The 18,133-nt window shown below is 41.8% G+C and overlaps 1 protein-coding gene across 7 annotated transcripts in view; it reads right to left on the reverse strand.

Annotated features, from left to right (window-relative positions):
• atp2b1a (ATPase plasma membrane Ca2+ transporting 1a) overlaps positions 1-18,133 on the reverse strand; it is a 54,737-nt gene that overhangs the window by 27,576 nt on the left and 9,028 nt on the right. For 5 of the 7 annotated variants that reach the window (XM_046336005.1, XM_046336001.1, XM_046336007.1 and 2 more), the window contains exons 2-7: positions 12,281-12,730; positions 5,105-5,302; positions 3,288-3,545; positions 2,524-2,649; positions 290-457; positions 102-146 (exon numbers count right to left, since the gene is read on the reverse strand). In XM_046336005.1, coding sequence (XP_046191961.1) covers positions 102-146; positions 290-457; positions 2,524-2,649; positions 3,288-3,545; positions 5,105-5,302; positions 12,281-12,467 — 982 coding nt within the window. In that variant the 5' untranslated portion in view covers positions 12,468-12,730. The remainder of the gene's footprint in view (positions 1-101; positions 147-289; positions 458-2,523; positions 2,650-3,287; positions 3,546-5,104; positions 5,303-12,280; positions 12,731-18,133) is intronic. The other 2 variants (XM_046336006.1, XM_046336004.1) reach the window with 1 other exon arrangement.

The raw sequence follows: 18,133 nt of genomic DNA on the forward strand, positions 1-18,133 counted from the left end.
CCTCTCTCCTCTGTCAGCTCAGTGCCGTCTGCTCTGCTGTGTGAGTAAGTGATTAGTGGTGCTGCCGTGTACAGCCCAGACAGAGGCCACTGATTCTCTACCTGTCTGACTCTGCTTTCTCACACTTCTCTGCACATCAACTGCATCTATAGAAATTCAACAAAAGACTGTTGAGAGGAAAACGTCGTTCTCTGTGACAGGCAAAGGCATAATAAAATGATAAAAAAGCAAGGGTAGAGAAAACTGAATCATGAATGTAATTCCGCCGCGCTCTGAAATGTCAACGTACTTTTCTTCTCTTTCTTCTCCTTCTTCTCCTTCTTCTTAGCCTCCTTCTCCTCCTCATCATCGTCGTCTTCCTCCGAGGCGCCCAGTAAAGCGAAGATTATTCCAGTTTGAGAGTTCTCACCCACGGCTGTGACCAGCATTTTGCCGGAACCCTCCATGACGTGAGTGCCTGTAGAGGGTAAACAGAGGGGGGGGGTGAGGTAGTGCCGCCATAGACATACAACTAATGCTTACACTGTATAAGGCCTCTGCTAGGGCTTTTCCTTACTATTACTTAACTAAAGCCATGCAGACTAGGACTATGCTAACATTTTCCATTACAGTACAATTCTATGGAGAGAGAGAGGAATGTGGATGTTTGCAGTCCTAGATGCTGATTCCTGTGGTAAAGTGAGTAAACCTGGGGGATACAGATAAGCATGATGTTTGAACCTGCCCGCAGATAGAGAGGAGATGTAGGGCCAAAAAGGCAGGCGCCTAGCTAATGCTACAGTGTAAATGCTAGGTGTTCCCCTGACTATTACTCAGCTAATGCTACAGGCACCAACATTCTCCCTTACAATTACATGGACAGTGCAGTGTGCCCTGCCTAGCTCTGTTGCTCCCAGCATTATGTATCTGCTATAAATTGCTACTGATAGTAAGGAATATTTTGGATGTTTCCAGTCCTGGGTCTGGATTCGGGAGCCTGTAGTCATTGTGAGTAAATCTGAGCGGAGAAACTGTAGACCTATATTTACAGCTAAATATGAAGAGCATACAAAATGGAATAAAGTGTATCACGTTTTGGAATGACATTTCAAAAGCAGAGTCTCAAATACTCATCTTGGATGATAGCACACAAACACATTCGCACACTCCCAGCCTTTAATCAAAAGCCAATTGTGAGCCTCAGTGAATTAAATGGAAACATGAGTCCCACAACACAACAGTAGCTTTCTCCAGAGTTTAACACCCACAACTGAGACAGAGAGAGAAGTGCATTAAGAGCTCCCCATGCCTGTGTTAATTAATTAGGCAGGCGCTGGTCTGAACTAGGTGGGATGATGATACAGACTACATGCTCTCTTGGAGGAGAGACCAAAGGGGGCTGGGAGAGGCAAACAAGCACTTTTAAAATCCCCTCCTTGGGGATCTGACCATAAAAAGCCCTTTTATTAAAGGATCAACGTGCCTTCATAAAATGGGATTAGGGACAAGATGAGCAATACCCTCGGATGGCAAAATAAAACAGGGTTTAGAGGTAGGTAGGTAGGTAGGTAGGTAGGTAGGTAGGTAGGTAGGTAGGTAGGTAGGTAGGTAGGTAGGTAGGTAGGTATGTATGTATATATATTTCCCAGCGCTCAAGTAGTCCTGGACCTACACCATCAAGTCCAATCAGGGGTCCACAATCAGGAGTTCAGAAATATGCATTTTCAAACAGACAATCAACAAAATATGGGTTTTAAACTATTTCACCTGCATTTTATACTGAAAGTCGGTGTTGCTTTGCTTCAATAGTCAGAAAATACATTAGCGCAACACAGTCGGCAGAAAAATCGCTTCATTTTCATCAGATGATAACAGAAGTGCAACGCTATTTGACTAGCACCCACATAAGTAAATGAGTTGACAATTATGATATTTTTTTTGCAAAAACAATACATGGCCATCATATTTCTAATATTGATCATAAAATGTAGCCAGCTACATTTCCTAATGTTTTTCTTGAAGTTAATATAGCATTTTACCTGAGAAACGTAGGCTAGACCAAGAAAAGTAGCTACACAGTCAGAGCACTGTCTGCTGATTGACATTGGTGAATTCATTCTCATCAAAATGGAGAAGTGCAACTGAAGCACACCAGTCTGATGCAGAGCAGAGATTACAATAAGCAGCATTTCAAATCTGCCTTTACAAAACACAGAACGATATTTCTCTTTATGGAAAATGCCGAATTACCTGACGGTACTTCTGGACTCAAGCTCAGAATATTGCTGGATACTGCCTGCATACCCCATTCCATGACACAGTCAGAAGATCTATCAAGGGCCTGGCCTTCTATTCCACTTGCAAAAATGGCTTATTCCACAATTAGGGGTGGGGTACCTGGCCTTCTATTCCAGTTGCAAAAATGGTTTATTCCACTATTAGGGGTGGGGTCAAATCTAGGGCGGGACACTGATCTACAACCACCATGAGTTTCATAGTATAAGAAAACAAGCCAAAGCAGAAGAACAAGAATAGAACAGCTACCTGACAACAGCATGGGGTCTCTTTCCAGCGTTTTCTTGACGTGGTCCGACTCCCCTGTGAGGGAGCTCTCATCGATTTTGAGGTCATTTCCTTGAATAAGAATACCATCCGAGGGCAGGAGATCACCTGGTAGACACAAACAGAAAAAAATATTCCTTAATGAATTCTCAAGACGTGTGGCTGAAAACAGAATACATTACACACTCTGGTAAATTCATCCTCGCCAATAACAGATAACTGGGCCCTAAATGTCTTCCTATGTAGTGGACTACTTATTATTTTTTCTCCCCAATTTCGATCTTGTCTCATCACTGCAACTCCCCAACAGGCTCGGGAGGCAAAGACCGAGTAAGTCCTCCAAAACATGACCCGCCAAACCACGCTTCTTAACACCCGCCCACTTAACCCGGAAGCCAGCCGCACCAATGTGTCGGAGGAAACACTGTTCAACAGACAACCGAAGTCAGCCTGCAGGCGCCCGCCCCGCCACAAGGAGTCGCTAGAGTGCGATGGGCCAAAGCAAGCACCTCCAGCCAAACCCTCCCCTAACACGGACAATGGTGGGCCAATTGTGCACCGCCCTAAGGGACTCCCAGTCAAGGCCGGTTGTGACACAGCCGGGGATCGAACCCGGGTCTCTAGTGACGCCCCGGGTGGCCATAGTGGACTACTTTTGACCAGGGCCCATGGGGCTCGGGTCAAAAGTAGTGCACTTCGATAGGGAATAGGGTGCCATTTGGGACGCAGAAAGAGGTCCCTCTTACCGTATTTTATTTGTGCAACGTCGCCGACCACGATCTCAGCCACGGGGATTTGGATGACTTGGCCGCCGCGGACAACGGCAAACTTCTGCTCTTGTTCGATGCGGCTCTGCAAGCCGCGGAATTGCTTCTCTTTGCTCCAGTCGTTGAACGCTGTCACCAGCACCACGCAGACGACCGACAGCAGGATGGCGGCGCCTTCGATCCAGCCCGCCTCTGCCTCACCATCATCCTCCACCCCTCCAGCTGCGCTCCCACAGTCTGCATAAGGATCAAAGCACACAGTTACTGGGATACACTGCCAGGTGTCTAACAGACTAAATCTGAACACATCATTAAATGCTGGTAATTAAATAGTAAACGGGTGACAACCAGGCCCAGACGGCATTGCCGTCCACAGATTTTAAATTTAAATAAACTATCCCTCTGCAGTGAATTTAAGTCAAAATACAAATCAAATGTACACAGTGCAGTACAATGGACACCTGCAGTGCCTTCAGAAAGTATTCACACCCCTCGACTTGATCCACATTCGGTTGTGTTGGATCCTGAATTTAATTGTGTCACTGGCCTAAACACAATACTCCATAGCATCGAAGTGGAAATATGATTTTAGAATGAATTCAAAATGAAAATCTGAATTGTCTTGAGTCAATAAGTATTCAACCCCTTGTTATGGAAATACTAAATAAGTTCAGGAGTAAAGATATACTTAATAAGTCACATAAAAAGTTGCATGGACTCATTGTGTGCAATAGTGTTAAATATGATATTTGAATTACTACCTCGCCTCTGTACCCCACACATACAGATAATTGTAAGATCCCTCAGGCAAGAAGTCAATTTCAAACACAGATTCAACCACAAAGACCAGGGAGGTTTTCCAATGCCTCGCAAAGAAGGAGACCTATTGGTAGATGGGTACAAATAAAATAAAAAGCAGACATGGAATATCACTTTGAGCATGGTGAAGTTATTAATTACACTTTGGATGGTGTATCAATACACCCAGTCACTACAAAGATACAGGCGTCCTTCATAACTCAGTTTCCGGAGAGAAAGGAAATCGCTCAGGATTTTCACCATGAGGCCAATGGTGAGTTCAATTTTATTTAACTAGGCAAGTCAGTTAAAAACAAATTCTTATTTACAAGGATGGCCTACCCCGGCCAAACCTGGACAATGCTGGGCCAATTGTGCTCCACCCTATGGGACTCCCAATCACGGTGATGCAGCCTAGATTCAAACCAGGGACTGCAGTGACACCTCTTGCACTGATGCAGTGCCTTAGACCGCTGCACCACTCGGGAGCCCAAAGTCTCGGGAGACTTAAACCAGTTACAGAGTTTAATGGCTGTGATAGAAGAAAACTGAGGTTTGGTCAACATTGTAGTTACTCCACAATACTAACTTAAATGACAGAGTGAAAAGAAGGAAGCTTGTACAGAATAAAATAGTCCAAAACATGCATCCTGTTTGCAATAAGGCACTATAGTAAAACTGCAAATAATGTGGCAAAGAAATTAACTTCATGTCCTGAATACAAATCATTATGTTTGGGACCTTTAGTTCAGATCGTTAACAAATAAATAAATAATTAAATCCATTTTAATCCCACCTTCTAACAAAATGTGGAAAAAGTCAAGGGTGTGAATACTTTCTGAAGTGACTAGGTGGTTTACAAACTATCACGGTGATCCAAAGTGCTCCGATTTAAAAAGAAAACATCTGAGCCAGCACAGGATGGTCAGACAACCACAGAGTTAACTCCACTACTGCCTAGGCATCAAGTACAAGACGTAAATAGAGGTGTTGCTTACGTTCTCTTTCGGCATCTGGAGGTCTATAGAAAGAAAGGCCTAATGAAACTATGGCTGCCACTTCCAGGATAATCAGTGTTACATCTTGCAATGCTTCCCAAACTAATTGAAGAAATGTTTTGGGCTTTTTCGGAGGTATTAAGTTCTGCCCGAACACTTCTTTTCTTTTGTCGATGTCTGCGGGCTGCCCACTTAAACCTGGGGGAAAGAGAGCGATAGATGGAATTAGATTCAATTAAGACAGTACATTTGTGTTTCTACATTTTCTTAGTTTACCATTGAGATATATATTTGACAACCATTACCATACCCACAGACAACAAGTCTGGGGGAAAATAATGGCAATATCCAATGTCCCATTAACCTCATCAACAACCATGCATGTATAAATTTGGTGAATGAATTAAATGAAAATGGCCAGGATCAGAAAGACGGAATAGATTCAGTGAATACCAACCCAAATGGTCAGAGAGCCGTATTCTGTGGCAGGGCTCTTGAAGCAACAATGCCACTGGGTGACAATACACGTTCTACTTCTGAAAAATAACAAGTCAACCGACGCCTCAGTCTCAGATTTTTCATGGGTAGAATTCCAGGATATAAAAATAAAAATCGAGGAGTCATGATATTAAGAATAAAGTGACTTTCCCCTGTCAATGATTGATAACTGGAGATGCAGTGATCATTTTGACATTCAGACAGTCACAGCAAGGCCCGATCATTGTCTCACTTTCAACGTGACAAGGCCCGACTGCTGTGCAGACCCATTCATTCGTGTGCAGAGAGCATTCTGCTTGCTGTACCACTCACTCAAATGGCTGCTCTCCACAGTCAAAGGAGGGCGGTCAGATTCAAAATACCTTTATACATTTGATGTGGCTTTTTCGACCTCTATTTAAGCACACTGAACTATGGAGGCAGATAGAGAGAAATACAGAGAGAAGAGAGACCAATCAAAAGTGATCTGGGACATAAATTGGGAGGTTTTAAGCAGGCTCTAAGAGCGCAACAGAGAGAGAAGAGTGGGAGACTAGACTGGGAGGCTGTAGGGAGTCAGTCGGGAGGATGAGGCTCCCAGTCTAATGAATGGAGACCGAACAGCAGCAGAATGGTCAGCAAGTGCTCAGAGTCTGCAGGCAAGCACTGAGCAATGACATCACGTGTAGCAGTGGGTAATTAGTCAGCATTGCAGAGCAGCAGTGGGGTGGAGGAGGAGAGGAGTGAAGGATAGAATGGAGGAGAAGGTGCATGCACACCTGCTGAGATACGATTCTCTGCCAAAAGGAGCTGTCAGAATCAACTTAAGAACATGCTACTGCAACATCCAGTGTAATGTTTCAAGCACTAGAGACGGGGCAATTTGGCCATGTCAAGACCACTCTCTTCACAGTATTACATCAAACCCCTGGTGGAAAGCATGCTGGAATTCACCCCACAGAACAACAAGTAGTGAGCAATAGAGTAGAATATTGTGCTACTACAGCAATTAGCCTATAATGTAAACCCCATGATATTAGTCATTTGACTGATCGTGTCCAGACTTTTGTTAAAGGACGTTTTAAAGCTGCTGTCTATGTGTGCATCAAACTGTATCTCTTAATAAATGTATATTTCTGTGTGTGTTTACACGTTAAAGTAGTGTGGGTCGAGGGGCAGCAATGCAGTCTCTCGCCCCCCCGCGTGTGTGTGTGTGGAGGAGGTGCCGCCGCTGCTGATGACTCACCGTTTACAGCTTGATCATTCCACCCCCCCATCCCCACATGAGTGAAATAAACATTAGTGACAAGAGAATGATTTAGGCAAGAGGACGTATGACAAAACAAAAGGTTGAAATCATGTTAGAGTTGGAATCACTTAGCTAGTCCATCACCAGTCACCCGCGCGGCTATTCATTAACTCTTTAATAATCGACTTGTCCCCGCTTAACCCCTCCAAGTACTGTCCTATTCTGCCGACTCTGGTTTAAAATTAGCCCTCTGGACTTCACTCATGGTGCAGGTGGTAAAATGATTTGGGCAAAACAGCTGTGGCTACATGATCTCCGCAGACAGAGAGAGGAGACATCTAGAATAGCTTCCCCTAGCAGGCGTCCATCTTTATAACAAACCTGTTACTTCTAGTTCAGTAAAAGTCCTCCAGCAGCCCCAACAGCCCACATTTTAGTTGTAGACTGGCACAAACATACCTCATTCAACTCATTTAGCGCTTGACAATTATTTGACAAGTTGAATCAGGTGTGCTTGTCCAGGGCTACAATAAAAAAAAATATTACTGTTTGGGGTCTGGAGGAATGGAGTCGTATTAGACTATAGACCAGGATTCTCCAACCCTGTTCCTGGAGAGCTACCCTCCTGTAGGTTCACTCCAACCCCAGTTGTAACTAACCTGTAACTAACAAACCTTATCAACCAGTTAATTATTAGAATCAAGTGCACCGTGCACTAGAGTAGGGTTAGAGTGAAAACCTACAGGACCATAGCACTACACTGCTTATTCAAATAACCAACTCCTCATCCAGCTTTGACTATTTGAAATGAGCTGTGTAGTGCTATGGCAAAACCCAAAACATGCATCCAGCTTTGACTATTTGAAATGAGCTGTGTAGTGCTATGGCAAAACCCAAAACATGCATCCAGCTTTGACTATTTGAAATGAGCTGTGTATTGCATCCAGCTTTGACTATTTGAAATGAGCTGTGTAGTGCTATGGCAAAACCCAAAACATGCATCCAGCTTTGACTATTTGAAATGAGCTGTGTAGTGCTATGGCAAAACCCAAAACATGCATCCGGGGGGCCCAGGACAGAGTTTGGGAAGCCCAGCAATAGACAGGAGCAAGAAAACTTTTCATTTGACAATCTTGCCCTAACAATTAGGAAACATACTTTTGTGATCCATCAGCATTCTGCGCAAAGTCTATCAGAGATTCTGTGTCAGACATAGCCTTGGTTTCAAAAGAGAACGATACTAGCAAGACTGACACAGCTTAAAAAGTACAGGTAGGTTCAAAAACAAAACACTATGAAATCACCAATAACCAGAGGCAAACCCAGAAGTGATCAATCAATTGCCCTGCTGAAGGGACTTTAAAGCCAGAGATAACAGGTAAATCAATCTGCAGGCAGATGGGTATTACAGCACTCCCATGAGATTTATCACCAGATACATGTAGTAGCACCCAAACTATGTCTACTCTGAAGAGTTTGAACAATAGTGAAAGAAGGAGCAGGCAATCTGAGAAGATTCGGGGATTGCATTAGCTTTCAGAAATCAAAACGCAGACCATCAATCTGCATTTGAAACCTTTTCACCTGCGTTTTAGATTGAAAGTGTCCGTGTTTTTTTGCTTCAATAGTGATTAGGGGTGAGCAACTACAGAAGCATTCAGCAGAAAATGGCTACAATTTGATCAGATGACAACTGAAGTGCAATGCTATTTTAGCTAGAAGCCACACAAGTATATTAGCTTTTTTGCTAAAATAATGCATGGCCATCATATTTCAAATGTTTATAAAAGTAGCCAGTTAATATTACATTTTACAGAGAGAGAAAAAGAAAACCAAAAAAAGTAGCTACACATCAGTCTGAGCGCTGTCTGCTGATAGAATGGCTGTTCCTGAATGCAGGAAATTGATTGGTCTGACGATGAGCCAAGATTTCTCATCCGAGTGGACAAGCGCAACGAAAACACAAAATGAGTATGAAGATGAGCAGAAATGACAATAAGAAGCATTTTCAGAGCTGCATTTTACAAAACACAAGATATTTCTTACATTTTTTATATTTTGTTTCCTGTGTGAAAAACAACTCTGCATTAACGCGTCCCTTAAGTTTGGCAATAATATTGTTGCTCAGGAGCAGAGCTTTCTCAAATTCAGCTTATACAGAAGAATATAGTTAAGGGACAGAAGAACAGTCTGTTCAGTGCTGAAATAATAGTGGGAAACATCCTTGGGAATTATGTTACTGGCTCTAGTAAAAGGAGAAAGATGGTGGTTACAGTGTAGAAAATAGCCTTGTGGAGGTCTGGTGAGTACATATAGTATTCTGGCCTAAATATAGTGACATTCAAGGGTTATAGGAAGGCCTGCTCCCTTTAAAATAAAATGTCAATGCTGTCCCTAGTAATACTGTAACCAGTAAAGAAATTATTATTTTCCAAATAAAAGCTGGAAGTGGACAAAAGATTAGTTTAAGTACTGGGATTTAGAATGGAGAAATGGCCTACTAACTAATTAGCAATCCTCTTTCGATTGTCAAGCTGGCAGTAATCTTAAATGACGGCTTCATTTCCTGGGCCAATAGTGAATGAGCTGATTGAAATACATGTGTTAAAAACTCTGGGCCACCCAGCCAAGTAGTGGAGCTGCTGCACTGCACACGCTGTGGAGGAAACAATGTGGAGCTATTCTAGCCTATCAGGGGCAGGGTGTCATGTTAGAATGTCCCCAATTCAATTGTCACATTCTGATTGTTTTGACTGTGTTCTGATCGATTGTGACATGTACATTTCTCTGAGCCTGAAAATTGTCACAGTTCAATAATTGCACGCGCGTCTGCTTAGGTGGATGGCTGTGCTTGTGCGGCTGTCTCTCCACACCCTCAATTAGCTAGCTAGCATAATTCGTGGTCAAGCTGATCGAGATGGCTTGGTTGTCAGAGGTGTGCAGTTGTAGCTTGTTTGTATAGCTAAATAAACCCGTAGCTAGCTAATTAAGGCCGAGGGGGTGGAAGAGACAGCCGCACGAGCTCAGCCATCCACATAAGCATACGTGCATGCAATTATTGAACTGTGACAATTTTCAGGAAGTGAGAAATTTTACAAAATGACGTCACAATCGAGTAGAACAGTCAGAGCAATCAGAAAGTGAAAAGGAGAATTGGGAACATTTTTACATGACACAGGGAAGGGCACTTCTACAACAAGTTCCTGAACATACACAAGGCCTAACTCAAATGGACAGATAACCCTACCTGATCTGACCCTCGCTTATCCTTAATAAAACACCAACTGTCATGACTACTTACACTAAAATTGTCTCTAGCTAGCATACAGTACCAGTCAAAAGTTGACACCTACTGGTTTGGTTACTACATGATTCCATGTGTTATTTCATAGTGCTGACGTCTTCACTATTATTCTACAATGTAGAAAATAGTACACATTTTTTTTTAAATCTTCAATGTGTAGGTGTGTCCAAACTTTTGACTGGTACCGTAGATCAAGACAAAATAAATCGACTAACCACAATATCATACAAGGCATGGCCCTGTACAGATCCCCTGCTTTGTCATTACAAGTTCTACAAATCTTACAATTCACCAAAGATTCCCAAACACAAAGTGCTCAACAAATCCTTGCATTTGACACATGTACATTAAAACCCCATTTGGAGCCTTACTCTGGCACTTTGACATGGAGCTGGCAGAACAGAATCCAGCTATGACTAGGCCTATATACTTCTGGCTGTTAATGGTCTTGTTTCAATACTCACTGAATAAAGGGCAGGAGAGGACACGTACCATAACGGACTGATCTAGGACATGTGGGATCATTCAAGCCTCAAGTATGAGCAGCCTTTCTGTTTGGCATTTCAACCGGTTGACACAGATGCTCAGTTTAGATGATGATCATTGTAAATTTGCTACTGGCACCGACGCTGTATATAGATCACATTCTCTTGTTTTGTTTTTTACTTTCTTATATCTCACATTTATTTTTTAACTATTTTGATATTCAATACTGCACTGCTGGGAAGGTGCAATATTTTAACTTGAATAAAAAAATGAGTTTTTAATAGTGAGCGAGTGAGGCTTTTCCTTTTTAAAAGAATGTCAGCTATGAAAATTATTATAATTTTTTTTTTATGAATGAAATGGGGCAACCATTGTCCAAATCAGTGAAATATTGTATATAATATTATACAAACCTATCTGATGTTCAAACCGACAAACCCCTGTGCCACATCTGAAGTTCAAACCAACAAATGAATGTGGCACAGGGGTTTGTAGAACCTACAAACAGATGTGGTACAGGCCATTCACTAAGAGTACTGAAACAGTGCAGGGCACTGACTGTGGTGGATGTGCAGTGCCATTTTAATCTTGGATCAAACAGAAAATCCCCTCCCCCAAGAGTTCACTCCAGGTCATGCTAGCGATTAGGCACAACAACTTCTATGTGGAGACTGGAGAGAGAGCAGTAAACCAATGTATGCAGGAGAGGTTCTACACAGGCAAGTCCCTGATGTAAAGTGACTCTGCACTTTTTCCACACACTTGGCATGGCCAGATCTGCTGAGTGAACAGAGAGGATCAGCGCCTACACACACACAAACACAGGCAGGATATAAAGCAGACAACATGGAACGTCCCTGAGGAACGGAACAGTGGTGCTGCTTACCCGCCTTTTAAAAATAGGATAAATATTGCATTGGTGGTAGAGACTAATATACACACACACTTTAAAAAGCAGTGGCATTTTTCTAGATTAGCTGCTACAGGGAGCGAGACATTGCTGGGGAGAGCCCTGAAAGACCTGAGCCCTGGCTACAGCAGGAAGGAACTCTCTCGGACAGACTCTGGTAATGCGTTTTCAACCCTCGTCTCCAGGGCATGGCGAAAGGGGGATAAAGGCATGCCATGCTGCTGGAGAGAGGCAGAGCAGAACGGAACAGGCCAGCAGACCAGTTCCGGAGATGAGCTCATGTCTTGCCCACACCACAACGTTAAACCAGTTACTAGCCGCGCACACCATCCTGTCCTGTCCCCACATGTGGAACATTGACCTGCAGAGTCTGGTACTGTGCCCAGGCAGGCAGCTGGTCTGTCTGAAGCCTCCCCTCCACACACCAGAGGTGAAAAAAGAGAGCGAAAGAGATACACAAACCCAGGAATAGCTCAAGGCCTGGACCGGGTCAGTGCCACCGTCCCCCCGGCCACCTGTCTACTAGGACACCAGCTTTCCAAGGAAGTGATGTCAAGGTGCTGTGGATGACATGGCCCAATGACATGCTTGCTAAGCAATGCATTTTTGCCATGAAACACTTTCATAACCACACGTATCCCTAGCATTCACAACTGGCATTCACAACTAGCATTCAAGAACAACAGATCTAATCCAAATTAAGAGTGATGAAGGTGTATTGGTCGAGAAATAGAATGAGGTGGTATCTACCGTCTACAGGTGACGTTTTCAATCGGGTGCAGAGTCCTTGAACGTCCCCATAACTTTCCCCGATTTTGCCTATTGCCTCTGCCCCCCGCAGTTCCATGAGCGACCGCAGATCCTTTAGCGAGCAGCCAAAGTCCCCATGGTGGTTGGCCGTGGAGTTCTTCACTCCGCTGTAGGAGTTGTTTGCCATAATGTCCCTCTGCGTGCGCACCGTCGGCTACGGTGAAAAATGGCGTCCCAAAGGGAGAGCTAAAATCCTCAGCGAGCGAGCCCAGCAGTAGTTCCCATAAACAGCTATAAGTCCTTCAGAGAATGATGGTGGTGAAATGAGGAGACTCCAGGTAGAAGGACTTGGACAGATCAAAATCCATTTCCCTCAGACCGTGGCCCTATTCTTTCATGTTGACCGAAGTTCACACACACAGACTCAGAGAGAAGACAGCATTCGAGGATCTGAAAGAAGAGGAAACGTACATTTGGTCATTCAGAATTCAAATGGCATGTTTAATTGCAATAATATAGTAGCACTTATGAAAAAGTCACAAGGCAACACACTGATGATATAATCCAAACTATCAGGTAAAGACGCTTGTAGTCGTTCACTTCACAGCACCACTGAAAATAGACTGTAGGAACCACAGGTCACTGGCAAAGATTCAACTTGAAATGCTATCCTTTTGAAGAGAAAATGTTATACTTATTTGAGGCACACCGCCGTGGGAAGCAGTCAGCCATTTAAACTCATGGACAGACAGGGCTGACATGTTATTCAACATTAGTATTTTCCTTGAGCCCTATGACAAATGTGCATAAAGGCGGAAGAATTCAGATATGACATTGTTTTAGCACTATCCACTAAGTTTGAACCATATCGCCCGCCGTAGTTAAAGTGCTAATAAATCAGAACAAATCCCCTTTCAATTTTTTAAAATGACCAGCAACTTGAAGCAACAATTTGGATTATGTCTACTCTGCTAATATCCATTTTTTTAAAAAGACACAAAAAAATGACTTTACATTTTTCACAAATAGTAAAATGTGACAGAAAATACTATCAGAGATCTTTATATAATGACGAGAAGCTTATTTCAGCGCCCTAACAAAAAGGCAGTCGTCCCAAGGCTGGAAGGCAGGCGACAGAAATGCATTGGGCTTGTTTTGATAAGATTCTGGCGAGAGCTGAACCTCTCACTTAGCCTCTTCCTCTCTGATACTATGCATGCATACAAGGACTGGACATTTTTCATTAAGAGCCTAATGGAAATATGTAACAATAGCAAGCCTATTGTGTTAGTCAAAATGCTATAGCCTTTATTTGAACATGCAACTCCTGTAATGTAGCAGCTAATAAGTCATTTTAAAACATTTGCCAAAATGCAATTAGCTGGAAAGCAGCGTTCTAAACAGCACGCCTAATGCGAGAGTCGTTCCATATGTGACAGAGATCAACATATCAAACTTAGAAAGAAGGGGACAATATATAACAACGACAAGGATGAGTTGCTTTTACGATTGTGCCGCCGGCTTCCGGACAATGAAAGAAAGTCGATATGAAAACCAATAGAACAGGAGAGAAATGCTGGTTAATGGCATCAGGAAGTCTTTATAAACTAATTGCCTCCACGTTTCTATGGATGGATTTTCGCAAGGCTACTTTGAAGCAAGGTAAGACATGCCTCATTATTTGAAGTCAAATGTTAACTTTCAGATAATTACTGCCTCAAGTTCACATTGCAAAGTGGTAGGTGACTCACTGATAGCCTGCCTACCGTTGATGATAGCCTATGCACTCAAATGGCAAATGGGAAACGTACTTTAATTACGAGTTGAAATTGATCTAAGTTTAAACACGCGATTGCATGTAGAATATTTATTTGTTACGCTTTGTTGACTAGGCTTACAAAAGCACGTTTCACTCCAGTGAGGAGCTACTCTGGCGCTCTCTGACAGGTTGTAAGATATTTTTTTTAGTCTCTGTCTGTTCAGTGAGTTCTCATTGGCAAACAATATTTCTTAGGAACTTGTTTTCAGTTGCTACCGCTTCCACTGGATATCACCAGCTTTGGAATTTGGTTGAGGTTATTCATTTGTGCAATGAAGAAGTACGGCCATCTAGGAACTGCGTAACACTGTTGGGAGTTGCGCAAGACTTGAAAAGTAGCTTGGCTTGTTGTCTTTCTATATTGAACACAGATAGACCAGTCTTCAATTTGATCGATTATTAAAATTTAAAAATACCTGAAGTTTTATGACAAAAGTAGTTTGAAATATTTTGGCAAAGTTTATAGGCAACTTTAAAATATTTTGTAGTGACGTTGCGCATTTTGGAAGCTGTTTTTTTCTGGATCAAACGCGCCAAATAAATGGACATTTTGGATATATATGGGCGGAATTAATCGAACAAAAGGACCAATTGTGATGTTTATGGGACATATTGGCGTGCCAACAAAAGAAGCTCGTCAAAGGTAAGGCATGTTTTATATTTTATTTCTGCATTTTGTGTAGCGCCTGCACGGTTGAAATATGCTACCTTCTTTATTTACTGTTGTGCTATCATCAGATAATAGCTTCTTATGCTTTCGCCGAAAAGCCTTTTTAAAATCTGACATGTTGGTTGGATTCACAACGAGTGTAGCTTTAATTGAGTATCTTACATGTGATTTAATGAAAGTTAGATTTTTATATCAATTTATTTGAATTTGCAGTGCTGCATTTTCCCTGGCTTTGGGCCAAGTGGGACGCAAGCGTCCCCTACACCATAAGAAGATAAGAACACATTCTTATTTTCAATGACGGCCTAGGAACGGTGGATTAACTGCCTTGTTCAGGGGCAGAATGACAGATTTTTACCTTGTCAGCTAGGGGATTCAATCTTGCAACCTTACGGTTTACTAGTCCAACGCTCTAACCACATGCCTTACATTGCACTCCACGAAGAGCCTGCCTGTTATGCGAATGCAGTAAGAAGCCAAGGTAAGTTGCTAGCTAGCATTAAACATAGTTTTTTTAATAAGATATCATAATCACTAGTTAACTACACATGGTTGATAATATTACTAGTTTAGCGTGTCCTGCGTTGCATATAATCGATGTGGTGCGCATTCGTGAAAAAGTAAACTAATTTGCCAGAATTTGACTTAATTATGACATAACATTGCACAACCTTCAATGTAACAGGAATATTTAGACTTATGGATGCCACCCGTTAGATAAAATACGGAATGGTTCCGTGTTTCACTGAAAGAATAAACGTTTCGTTTTCAAAATTATAGTTTGCGGATTCGACCATATTAATGACCAAAGGCTCGTATTTCTGTGTGTTATGTTATAATAAGTCTATGATTTGATAGAGCAGTCTGACTGAGCAGTGGTAGACAGCAGCAGGCTCATAAGCATTCATTCAAACAGCACTTTTGTGCGTTTTGCCAGCAGCTCTTAGCAATGCTTCAAGCATTGAGCTGTTTATGACTTCAAGCCTATCAACTCCCGAGATTAGGCTGGTGTAACCGATGTGAAATGGCTAGCTAGTTAGCGGGGTGCACACTAATAGCGTTTCAATTGGTGATGCCACTCGCTCTGAGACTTGGGTTAGTTGTTCCCCTTGCTCTGCAAGGGCGGCAGCTTTTGTGGAGCGATGGGTAACGATGCTTCGAGGGTGGCTGTTGTCGATGTGTTCCTGGTTCGAACCCAGGTAGGGGCGAGGAGAGGGACGGAAGCTATACCGTTACACTGGCAATACTAAAGTGCCTATAAGAACATCCCATAGTCAAAGGTATATGAAATACAAATGGTGTAGAGAGAAATAGTCCTATAATTTCTACAACCTAAAACTTCTTACCTGGGAATATTGAAGACTCATGTTGAAAGGAACCACCAGCTTTCATATGTTCTCATGTTCTGAGCAAGGAACTTTAACGTTAGCTTTTTTTACATGGCACATATTGCACTTTTACTTTCTTCTCCAACACTTTGTTTTTGCATTATTTAAACCAAATTGAACAGGTTTCATTATTTATTTAAGGGTAAATTGATTTTATTGATGTATTATATTAAGTTAAAATAAGTGTTCATTCAGTATTGTTGTACTTGTCATTATTACAAAGACAAAAATTAAACAAAAATTTTAATAAAAAATAAATAAAATAAAAAAATTTATATATATATATATATATATATATATATATATATATATATACACAAAAATAATAATAATACATTTGTAAAAAATAAAGAAAATTACTAAATATGTTATTTATTTTATTTTTTTATTATTATTATTATTTTTTTTTATTATTTTTTTTTATTTTAAATCGGCCAATTTATCGGTATCAGCTTTTTTTTGGTCCTCTAATAATTGATATCGGTATCGTCGTTGAAAAATCATAATCGGTCGACCTCTACTATAAACCCCACAAGAAGCACAGGCAAACAGGTGTAGGTGGTCACTACAGTAAAAGCAGAGCCAAACAAAATGCATTGTAGTTAATGTATGATCATTTATGTACCAACGCACATGTGGAGTTCTATAGTCCATTCAACTGGTATACAAGTCAAAACCAGAGCATTTACCTTAGCCTAACTGGAATTACTGCAAGAATTATAACTCATGAAACGCCCAGCTTCCTCCCACATAGTGTTTCGTGCTTAATGTGAAGTAGCTATATAGGAGAAATACCTCCTCTGGAGGTAGGAAGGGTTATCTCCATTTCCAGAGTCCATCATCAAAATGTCCCTGCTACACTTATTTCAGTTGTGCAATTAAAAACCGTGACATTCAGTGTCCCCACTTTGGCTAGTGGCGATTCATTGGGAGATGGGGCTGGCACTCACTGAATGATCATCTCAGAAAAAGCTCCTTTTTAATCTAATTAGACAATCTCTGGCATCATCTGGGAGATCGTCTCTGCTCTGCTGACTAAAGTGAAGAATAAAGCACAGCAGTAGTCAGCCTGTTTTAAGGACAACGATTAATTTCTTAGAATCACCACAAGGAAAGGTGCCATGTTCGAAGCGGGGAGAGGGATGCACCGGAATAAGGAAGTCAAAAACATCAGGAAAGATGACATGTAAAAGGCAGCTTGTATGGAAAGACTATTCAAATTGGCAATGATGAAAATGACCCAATCTATATTGTCTCAAGGTTAAAATAGGACAGTGAATCCCCTAGGGCAGTGGTTCTCAAACTTCTACTCTGCAAAATAAAATAACTTTTCAAAAACGTGTTATAGCCCTGAACTAGCACACCTGATTCACCTAGTCAAGTTGGAATCAGGTGTGCTCGCTCTGGAATAGATCAAATACATGGAACAGCTGGGGGTCCCAAAGGAGAGATTTTAGAATCACTGCTCTAGAGGAATTTAACACTGTAGGGCAGGTGGGGGAAGCACTTCCTACTCCCTCTCTCAAAGAGGTCACCAGCTGGGAAGTCGGTTTTATTTACTGTCTACATTAGTGTCTGGGTGTAACAATGAACTGAATGAGAGAAAAAGTAGTGAGCACGCTTCACTTTTTCAAGTCAGATCGGGAACATAATACTCATAACTGCATCGGGCCAATATCCCTGCATATTCTAAGATGCCCAGAAAAAGAGTGCTTTAATGAGGGCACGAATGTGGTACATTCACACAAGTGAAAAATGCAATTTCAGTAACTGGACAAATGAGAGCAACCCAACGAACCCACTACTTTGACTTGTTTTTGAGAAACTATTTAGTCACGTGTCAATTCTATTTGGAGCCATCTGCCATGGAAAAAGGACAGGATTTATTATTCTTTACACAACATAATTGCAGGGCTGGTTGCAATTCTGAGGTGACATAAAATCTCATTTGAGAGGGAAATACCCCTTTTGCTGGC

Source organism: Oncorhynchus gorbuscha, unplaced genomic scaffold (assembly GCF_021184085.1).
Source record: "Oncorhynchus gorbuscha isolate QuinsamMale2020 ecotype Even-year unplaced genomic scaffold, OgorEven_v1.0 Un_scaffold_894, whole genome shotgun sequence".
NCBI lineage: Eukaryota > Metazoa > Chordata > Actinopteri > Salmoniformes > Salmonidae > Oncorhynchus > Oncorhynchus gorbuscha.